This window comes from Indicator indicator, chromosome 14 (genome assembly GCF_027791375.1).
Source record: "Indicator indicator isolate 239-I01 chromosome 14, UM_Iind_1.1, whole genome shotgun sequence".
NCBI classification, from domain to species: Eukaryota; Metazoa; Chordata; class Aves; order Piciformes; family Indicatoridae; genus Indicator; species Indicator indicator.
Window position 1 is genome coordinate 14,082,243 of NC_072023.1, and position 10,648 is coordinate 14,092,890.

Below are 10,648 nucleotides of genomic sequence, written 5' to 3' on the forward strand. Positions count from 1 at the left end.
TAATGATATTTAAAAGATGCAAGTCTCCAATAGAGCTTTATTTGGTGTGCGACTAAACTTTTATGTTTCATTTCAGTTGATCTCTAGCAGATTTGCTAACTCTATGTGTGTCTAGATGAGCTTAGCACTGATTTATTGTTTTACTAATGAATAGAAATCAAACTTGTTCAACTGCACCAAACCAGACAGTTTGACTGCAGTTGGGCAAACCCTCCTGCATATTAGAGTCACGTTTCCAACAAATTGGCTTGGATAATTCCTTGCCATTTAAAGTTTTATCAATATAAACCAGTAAATTAAAATCTTTCTATTGATAAGGATGTTTATTATTATCTTGTATAAGCAGAAGCAGTTTTGTGCATGAATTGGATATGCTGGTTTGAACCTGCTTGCCACAGATCAGCTTAGCTTTGTTACAGAGCCAGGTGCAAGCTGAATGAGAACAACCAACTTTCAGTTCCTAAAAAACATTTTACATATAACTGCACTGGAAAAAAAATAGCCTTAATTTCAAACCATCCCAAACAATTCTTAAGTTTCCATAGCAGAGTTTTCACTGATGTCAGTTAATAGACTTTAAAACACCACAGGTTAGTGAGTCAGAAGGACTTGGTACAGCCAGTGAGTTACATCCACTTAGAGGTGTAACCTGGCCTATAACTTAGTAATGGATCTGGTAGAATTGAAGATTGTCCACTTTCTGTTGCAAAGTCAGCATCTCATTGCTGCTGACACACAGCAAGAACAGAAGAGCTCAGGTAAAAGGTTTTCTGGGCACTGTGGGACACGTGGTGGCTTGCAGAGACTTGCCTGCTCCACATCTTGACTTGAAGCTCTGAGTTGGGTTGGCTGAAGCCCCAGCAGGTGCCCTACCTTTTCTGCTGAAGGTTTTTTTTGTTTTTATCGAAGTGATTGAAAAGCTTTGTCAGTCTGTCTGCACCTCCCTGCTCCCCAGTGCTGCTGTTTGCTGGTTTGTCCTGCTTCAGGCCACCAAATATTTGGGTTCATCAGGGCGGAGTTTTGAGATCTTGTCCACGCAGAGCAGGATGAGGGTCAGAAACCAGAGGCTCCAGCCGACCGCCGCTGCGATCCATCCATAATCATCCACGCTTGTCGGGCAGCACACAGCTGCTTGCATGCAGAAGTTCACATCTGATAGCAAAGAAATTAAATGAGCTGATAGGACACCAACTACGTAACAGGTTTTCTTAGCAGGTGACTTCACTGTGTGACCTGTCAGTCTGCCTTGACATCCTTCCCCTAAGCTTGGCTCTTAACCCAGGCAATGGCAATATTCAATTTCATTTGTATGTCTTAAGACACCTTGCTTGGCCAAACATCTGAGCTGCTGTTCTTACCCCTGTGCCCATCATTAACAAAACCTTTCAAAACACCTACTTAGCCTCTCCTCAGTCAGTTTGAGAAACAGAATATGATAGAAGTAGCTAGTTAAAATAAAAATAAACACAGGGTAGAGAAACCTTCATATGAGAGAGTAAGAGGATCTCCAATAGTTCAGGTACCTAGTGTCTGCCAGCAATAGAAGCAGCAGCTGCTTCTGCTGGGCTGTTGATGGTGACTTGCAAGTAACAACTGCAAAGCACACCATCATTGGGGAATTCCTGGTTTACATGGTTAAAAATGAAATAATTTTTAACAGTTTCATGTATTTTTTTCTTGTATCTTTTGCATCCTTTTGTTTGTTTAAATCAGTCCAATTTCCTAAAGTCAGTTAAAGAATATGTAATAGTTGTTTCATTTATGATGTTTAAAGGCATTTGCCATATTTCTTCCATCACAAGGGCACAGCTCTATCTGCATCCTGGCTGGAGACATCAAAGGGAGCCTGGGGGACCATGGTATCTCACCCTATTGGGCTGGAATAGAAGCTGAGTGTGAAAACCCCGCACAAGGAGAGCTGAGGCAGCCAAAACCACCTTGCATTTACATGCATTGTGTGTTGATATGCACAAAGCTTGTCAGCTGTGGAAGGTGAATGCCTCCTGAACTTGATGCAGGGAAGTCAACCTCTTGCATGTTTCCAAGGAAAAGGCAAGTGCAGAAACTGCAGAGTTGCTCTTATTCGTGTGTATCAGGTAGGACCATGCTCCTGTGTATTGGTTTTCAGTGCATGTAGTGCAGTCGTCCTGCACTCTAGAAAGCAGCTCTTCCCACAACAAGAGACATCTTTGTGTCCCTTTAGAAGGGAAAGTAATGCCTAGCTATGCTGTGCTTTGAAGTAGCATACCTCCATTGGTATACATCCTATGATTTGGACAGTGCAGAACTATGGGAATGTTTGATGTTTGAGATGGTGTAAGACTCTGGGAGGACTGGTGAGATCCTGTGTTGGCTGGAACTTGTTGTTTGGAGAAGACCTGGTAGAGTGGGAGAAAGAGCCACTCTTGAGAATCCCCATTGTATCTACAGATAGTCTGGTAGGGAGCTTTAGGACACACAAATTGAATTAGCTATGGTTTTGTCTGTTCAAAGCTATCAGTCGATCTGAATGTACCTAAGTTATTATACTGTGTGTGCCAGTGGAGGAATCTTAGAAATGAGTCCTAGATTTTCATCTGCAATGGAAGCCTTGACAACATAAACCCTATTCCAGAACAGCCTCTAAGTCACCTGTGTAGTCTCAGCACTTGACTTTGTCATGGTAGTAATGATTTATGAAGACTTACTAAGACATGGTGCTTCATACTCAGTTGTGAGCGTAGGACTTGAAACATTGGAGTCATCTTCAGCTGCTGGCAGAAGGAAAGTACAGGAGAAAAAGCAAGTTAGATTAGAAAAGCAATACTGGACATCAAGCATGAAAATCTGAAAGCCACTGGCCCTGCAGAGGTCTGTAGAATGGAAGCAGCTTGAAAAAAGTAAGTTCCCACCCCTAAACCTTTCTGCATCAGGCTAGGCTTTCTCATCCCACCACTGTCAACACAGGCTCTAGAGGGAGCTGCTTCTAGCAGAACAAGCAAGGACTGAAACGAGAGAGACCATTCAGTGACTTCTACCTTCTTTTGCCCTTAGAAAATTCCTAGTAACTGTGGGATGTGAAGGAGTCTGGCAGAGCTCAGCCCGTCCCTGCAGAGCCTCAGCAGACCCAACACAGCCTCATCAGGAAGCTTTGGCTTCTCTGCAGTTCAGTTGCAGCTGCATCTGAAACTGTTCTCCCTGGGCTCAAGTTCAGGCCAGCATGATAACCAGCTCAGGCTGGAAAATACAACATACAGAAATAAGGAAGGAAGGGAGAGGGATGGGGACTTGCCTCTTTATCCTGCTTCCTACCTAGAAACAGAGAACCAGCCTGTCCCATGCTGCAAAAGGAAGGCAGTCAAAGAAATATCTCCTCCAGTGCCACTATAATCTGTATAGGTCAAGTTCATCCAGGTGAAGTGTCCTATGCTGAAATGGTCCACTGCAAAGACATGTGAGAAACAGCCTGGAGAGGGTACAGGAGTAGGAGCTCCCACTGCATGCAGGTGGAGGGGCTCCAATGTACTGTTGATCCACAGACCCAACAGAGGCTACGAGAGAACTATTTCCAGTCAAATCAGCACTCTGGAATCATAATTTGGAGTGCAAGAGAAAGAGAAAATCAGTTCCAGCTTGATTTCATTGAAGACTTCCAAGTAATGGCTCAGGTTTAGTTTCAGCTCAGGAGAACAAAACAGATCAGGACCTTTGATCAAACTTTTGCTTTGAGTTTGGTATTTTCCAAGTAACACCAAATAAAATCAAGTTGTCCTGCAGGAGATGTCTACCTTGGGGTCACATGCTGCTGCCCAGCTTTGCGTTTTACACTGACTGATCATCAGTAAGACCAGAGTTCAGGGCCACTGCCACACTGGGAGAGGGTCCCTGGGCAGCCTACTCTAGGGAAGGGTCTGAGTACTCTCCATTCATTTTTCTGACTCTGCTATAGGGTTTCCTGAATGACCTTGGCCAAGCCCATAATTTGTTTTCTGAGTTAATAAATACCTCACAGGAGCACTGGGAAGAATCATTAAAAACTCCATATGACCTGTGGAAGAAAGTACTCCAGCATTATAGTGTTGGTTTATGTTTATAGACTTTCCAGCCTAAAGGACAGGCTGTTGAAGCTAACCCATCTTTAAACATCTTGACAGGTTTTAGCTGGTGCTGATATATAAATGCAGGCAGCAGCCTGAAGGGAAAAGAACAGCTCACAGCTCTCATTTACATTGTGGTTTTTTAGGCAGCTTCTCCAATTAAGTGGGCACCAGAGTCAGATTTCCTGCAAAAAGCAACTAATAAGACCTAAATCAGACTATAGTGAGCTTCTTGGATGGTATGTCAAACAGTCCCTTGCCTCAGCAAGCACATGAAGGCCAGGTAACTGTGGTCCCTTACCTCCTTGCCATTCAGTGGAGCAACCTGCAACTCAGCCACATTTACAGTGGATCTGTGACTACCTCCAAAGCATATGCCTGAAGCATATCTCTTCAGAAAGATGCTGTGATCAATCATGTCAGATAATTCTCATTAGAATTAATCAGTTCTAGCTCCTTACACTTTTTAGATGAGACAAGGAAGCCTACCTAGTTTTCAAAGAACAAATTACTGTCCATGGGCAATATAGTTATGTATTGAGAGGAAGTGAGGGAAAAGGCAGAGTATATAAATTGAAGCAGAAGACAAGAGAAATACCTGCTGAGCAGGAAAACCGGAGCACACTGGTGAAGAAGAGCACTGCAAAGGCTGCCCAGGGCTTGCGGGAGAAGTGCTTCATGCTGAGGGTGCAGCTCCCACCTGAGCAGCCACACAGATCAGGTCTCTGTCGCTGGCAGCTCTGGTTCAGCAAATCCTCAATAAGCTCAGAGAGCCAGCGTGCAAGGCAGAGGGTGGAGCAAAGGAGCTTCCTGCTGCCAGGACACCTTGAACTTGCCTGCCACAACAGGGTGAGGAAAGAGAAGGGCTCTGACCAAAACAGCTCTAGCAGTAGGTGGATACCAGTGCTGAGACAGGTGGAGTGTCCCTGAAGGTCACACCTGAAGATTTCTCTCCAGGATCTGCTGCAGCTGGAAGGAGAAAGGCTGCTGCAGTCAGCCCTTCCTGATGGGGTCCCAGGCAACTTCTGTCTTCTGAGTCTCCTTTTGGTCCTGTGAAGATGAGCTAATAGAGCTGAAACGGAACTAAGGGTAAAGAATTTGTTTCCCTGTTTGTTTTTTCTTTTGCATGGTTTTGACCTGGTCACTGCCCAAAACTGCCTAGCAGTGACGAGTTTTTAAAAGGGCTGTGTGGAAGCGTAAAAAACCCTCAGTCTTTGGTCACATTGATACAGTTAGCCATTGGGTTAACACAGGCTGTGGGCTTGCTTCCACTGAGAAATGGGATGAAATCAGTTGCTTCACATAGGTTACAGACAACTGTTCCACAGTGACAGTGGCCTTTCTTCAAGGACCTGCCTTGAGTTGGGACCAGTGCAAACTTGGGGCTTCTGCACTGGAGAAGTTGCTGCTGTCCTCATTCCATGAGCACAACTTTGTTACTGCCTCCACCACCTGTGTGCAACATGATGCTGAAAGAGCCTTTCTTCTCTAGCAGTTACCTCACCTCCTCCATGTACATGAGCAGAGCCAGAAACTGCATCTTGCCACCAGCACAGCTCTATCTACAAACCAGGAGAGTTGCTGGCAAAATTGTATCAGCTGAAGGGCAAGATTTTTTTCTCCAGTCCTGGCTGGAAAAGCCACACTGTTGAAGAGCTTGTGGTGTTGTCCTGGTCTGACAAGCACCATACACTGCTCCTGTTCCACATACTGTTGGCTCTGCCTGCTTCTATCTTCAACCCACCACAATGTCCTTAGAGAAAACTTCAGGCATTAAATCAGGCAGGAAGGCGCTGGGGGAGGTGGGCTCCACAGTGAACAGGTTGATGGTGCTCTTCCACAGTGGTCACCTGTGGCTTTGGATATTCATGTGAGAATGAAGCTGTCTAGGGACTGTTGAGGATGTGCACCATCCCATGGCAGGCAAGGGAGAAGGTGCCATAGGCAGCAATCCTAGTACAATGGACAGTATCTAAATATGTTATTTTTCTCTTCTCCACACTACTGAAATCCACAGGGAGGGGCATAATAGAATTCTGACAGGAACTGCAGTGAGCTGCACGCAACAGGGTACTGCTGTGCCAGAATGTAAGGTTGGTTTGGTCTCCCTCTAAGAAAAAGCTTGTGAGCAAAACCTACAAAAGCTTAGCTCTGTCCAGAGTTTCTGTGCCATCAACCTGCTTGTCCTCCCTGCTGTCCAGCCTGCACCACTGGAAACACTCTGCACCACCTCAGCTACCAGCATTTTCACCATGCAGGGGTATATGGGCAATCAGAGGTTTCCCCAGGAGAAAGGGCATGCCAAGCTGCAGATGAAGACAGGCCAGCTGAAACAGGCCTGTTTACCCACCTTGGCTCCCTGTTTTCCTGTCAACATGCTGCTGGGCCTGGCAGAGTTAGGCTTGTTCCAGCTGGTCTGCAACAGCTGCTGCCTGCTGCTGGGCTGTGCATGGCCATGTCCTTTAGCTGGCACCTGAGGGGTGACCCAAGGTGTGCCATGCTCTGCTGTCAGCTGGGCCAGGTGCATGACCCTATTGTTCTTGGCCTTGGTACATATGAGTCACGGCTAGAGAAATGCTGTAAAAATGCTCCAACTGCTCAGAATTCAGAGCTGCTTGAAACTAGCCTGTAGGATGATCTTCACCTCTGCCTCATTTCAGTGGCCAACTCCTTTCATGACAGTTGTGTTTTTATCTGAGCACTCTATTGCATGTGAAGTCAGTTCTTTGCTGGGGAAAGCTCTCCACTTTCTTCCAGCTTCACCTTTTCCGCCTGGATTTCCCATTGATGATTCCTGTTGAAAGTTGACCTGAGAGTTAATTTTGCAAAAATGATGAATGCAAAAGTACAAAGTGTCTGAGGGCAAATGCTATTGAATCATGAATGATTCCATTTGTAATTAAATGCCTTTGGAACTTTAACTTTTACCTAAATACTCTTTGTCAGCTTTTAGGCAAATGTGCCCATTTCTGATGGATGCTGAAAATGTTTTCCCCGATTAGTAGAGTGCAATTCTTTTCCTTTGTGGTTCAGGAAAGGCCTGCTCCAAAGTCTCCTGAAGCAGTGAGCAGGCTGCGCTTGGCTTCAGTGGTTTTTGGATTGGCTTGGAAGTGAAGGCTTTGCTTGGTAAGTTCAGACAAAATGCAAGCCCTGTAAAATCATCTCCTGACACAGATTTAGTTTTGTTTCATTTCTTCTGTGTAATACATAGACATTTCAGTTCTTTAACTGCCCAAAGAGTGATAAAACTCTCCAAAGCCTTCCCCCAACTGGGTTTCTAGGCACTGCAGAAACTCTTGTCTCCACAGGAGTGCCCTGCCACGACTGCAGCACGCAAAGACAGGAGCTTGCTTTAATTCTCAAGGCAAGACTCTGCTTACTCTAAAATTAGGTTCTTCCCTACTCCTCCCTTTGAGACTTTTCCACAGTGTGTAGCTTCTGGTCAGCTTGATCATAGAATCTTTTCACTTGGAAAAGGCCTTTAAAATCAAGTCCAACCACTCTGTAGTCTAACTACCAAGTCTGGTACTAAACCATGTCCTTCAGCAGAACAGCTCTGTATCTTTTAAACATCTCCAGGGATAGTGATTCAACCACCTCCCTTGGGAACCTATTCCAGTGTTTGATAACTCTTTCGGTGAAAATGTTCTTCTAAAATCCAATCTAAACCTGCCCTGGTGCAACTTCAGGCCATTTCCTCTTGTCCTACCACTTGTCACTACAGAGAAGAGAGTACCAGTGGGCAATACCCACCAGTTAGTATATTTTGTGTCACAGAGAGATTCACAGTTAAGGATCTCTGATGACCAAGATCACCTCCAGGTGTGTCTCTCAGAAAATTCTTACCTTTACCATACCCATACACACTCATTCTGTATGTATGCGTATATATATATTTTTTTTTCTGTTTACATAGGCAACCTGTTTGTATTTTTAATTCCAAATGCAAGTTGATTGCTGGTGCAATCCTGTTCTGCCCCAGGAGTGACCAGCATGGCAACAACTGAACCACAGCATGGTATTTAACACAGGGCAAAACCCACCACCCATAAGAGCCCAGCAGAGTAGGTACATCATGTCTGGACATAGCAGTGATAAGAATACAAACCACTCGAGTTTGGGTTAACTACATCCCTATTCTTGTTTCAGGGTACTCAGCTGCTGCAATAGGAAGGAACTCTGGTGAAAGAGAGTTGAAAAATTAACATCCCATGTAGCCATGCAAAACCTTCTGTGCAGTGGCACTAAGCATAGAGTGATTATAGCCAAGATACTAATCCCAGAGCCAGCTACAGCTGCATGAGACTTCCCCATGCTGGTGAAAGCAGTGACAGCCTGAGTGGAGAGGTTGCATGTTTGGGACTCTCCTGAGCTCTGTGTGTTGGCACACTGAAGTTGATCATGCATTGACAGTCCCCAGTTATTACTCACAAGGGCTCTGTGCAGCATTTGAGGTCATGGTGCTAAACACCAAGGAGGATGCTGAGTGGTCTGTGCTGTTGGTGAGACCGCAGAAGCGGACCTATCTCCTCTGCTTGCTTTGTGGGTAGCAAAATCTCCAAGTGCAGCTCTGGAAAAGGCATCTGTAGAGAAGGCAGGTCTGCCTGGTAGCTACACACGTGTTGTGGGGCGAATTCCCTCTCAAGCAGCCTTTATATAAAGCTCAAAAAAGCTAAAGGGCCTTTATAAAAGCCTCCAAATGGCTTTTAAAAAGCTGAAAACCTTATGTTTGATGCCAATGTGTCTATTGGGGTGGAGACATTTTGCTTGGTATCTTCACTGATGTGAAAGTAGCAGTCTAAGATAAAGCTGTGTCTGAACAGGGGCTTAGATTTTTAAAACTAGGCAAACAGAGCAAAAAAAATTCAAAACTACAAATGTTTTAGTCTTCAATCATGAAAGCAGGGGAGTGGATATGTGCTTTCTGTTGCACAGTGGAAAGCACCTCTAGCATTTAGAAAAACTGCACAGCTGTGCCCTTTGTATTTTCCAGTCCAGTCTGGGATTGCTATTAGACAAATGTCAAACCTGTGGCCCTGCCATGACCCCACACTGTCCCTCTGGAAACTCCAGAGGGGGAGCCTGAGACTGAGTGCCTGGGCTGCCTGAGGACTGCCTTCAGCTTACTTGGACAGAGCTTCTGGTGCCAGCAATGAGCTCCCTGTTAGGGTTTCTCTGAATGGCACCTCATCATCAGTCATCATCATCTGATCTTTAATTATCAGATTATTATTTTAAAAAATGCTTTTAATTCCACATGCCAGAGACATGAAATAGGATATGCTTTCTGCTTCCTTTATCTAGGGAGGATGGAAGAGCAAGAGAGAGATTTATCCCTGTGCTCCATGTTTGCTTGCTCCTTGGCTAAAGGGAAGGAGACCCTGTCATAGTGCAGCTTGCTGTGGCAATAACGTGTGCACTGGGGGCTGCTTCTGCTACCTCTGTCCTGACAGCTTGTAGGGAAGTAGCTGAGTGTAACTGTGGGGCTGAATAAGATAAGTAAATCCCAGTATTATCAAATGGACACAGCAGCTTTGCCAGGAGCAAGAATGTGCTCTGGGTTCAGAGGTTGGGGTGAGTAGCCATATAAACTGTTTTATTTTGTGTCAATATATGTCATTTGATAACTAAATGATGACTCCTATATTTAGCATTATAATGAGTACTGGAAGGTGATGTCCTTTCTTTCCCACACCAGTGTCTCCACAGCCCTGTGTGGCAGATGTGTTGTCACCAGCAATGACTTAATTTCTGCCTTTATGAAGAGAAGCTCAAATTTCCCAGCAGAAAGTGCTGACATTCATCAGCCTTTACTCCCTTTTTTTGGGTAGTGCCAATAGAAAAAGCAGAGCTAACCACCAGCAGTGGCTGGTACAGGAGGAATATGCCACAGCCAAACCAAATGGGAGTCCAGGGAGTCCTGTGGCCAGCTCAGATGGGCAAAATCAAAGTTTTAAGCCCAGCCACCAAAATTACCGTGTAATTTTAAATGCTTCCTTTTGGGGCCGAGCAGCTTCGGGGCAGCTGAATCTCAGAAAGTGGCAGGAGCCCTCTAGCTGACCTCATAAAGTGGGGCCTCATAAAGTGTTGCTTTCAAATAGAAAACCTCTATGCTGAGAAGCTCTCTGCTGTGGTCACTTTCTGGCATTGTTCCCTCGGACAAGCTATACCCTTCAGCTTGCAAGGTGGGGGTTACTGGGTATCTCCAAACAAACAAGTCTGAGGAAGCCTTTCTTTAAGGGGTACTTTACAATTTACATATAGGCATGCATTTTCCTTTTTCACAGAATCACATAGATATTCTTTTGACATAGAGCTTCTTATGGCTGCTAGATTTAATAGTGAGCCTGCTAGCCTTCATTACCAGGATGACAACAAAACCAAGTGCAGGGTCCTGCAGCTGGGCTGGAGCAATCTCCATTATTAATACAGGCTGGGGGATGAGGTGACAGAAAGCAGCCCAGTGGAAAAGGACTGGGGAGTTCTGGTGGACAAGAATCTGGACATGAGCAGGCAGTGTGAGCTTGCAGCCCAGAAGGCAAATCACATCCTGGGCTGCATCAAAAGAAGTG

The 10,648-nt window shown here is 45.1% G+C and overlaps 1 protein-coding gene across 1 annotated transcript; it reads right to left on the reverse strand.

Moving 5' to 3' along the window:
* Positions 1 to 982: 982 nt before the first annotated feature.
* TMEM213 (transmembrane protein 213) lies at positions 983 to 4,756 on the reverse strand. The gene is made up of 3 exons (XM_054387041.1): positions 4,675 to 4,756; positions 2,688 to 2,753; positions 983 to 1,152 (listed from the first exon to the last, which is right to left on the reverse strand). Exons 1-3 carry the CDS (start codon positions 4,754 to 4,756, stop codon positions 983 to 985), a joined length of 318 nt encoding a protein of 105 aa, XP_054243016.1.
* Between the last annotated feature and the right edge of the window lie 5,892 nt (positions 4,757 to 10,648).

What these genes read in the sequence shown, in the direction of transcription:
- TMEM213 (XM_054387041.1), bottom strand. Translation starts at nt 4,756, where the DNA reads ATGAAGCACTTCTCCCGCAAGCCCTGGGCAGCCTTTGCAGTGCTCTTC. An exon ending in CCGGTTTTCCTGCTCAGCAG is followed by an intron (nt 2,754 to 4,674) that starts GTATTTCTCTTG and finishes TCCTTCTGCCAG; the next exon opens with CAGCTGAAGATGACTCCAAT. An exon ending in GTATGAAGCACCATGTCTTA is followed by an intron (nt 1,153 to 2,687) that starts GTAAGTCTTCAT and finishes CTTTGCTATCAG; the next exon opens with ATGTGAACTTCTGCATGCAA.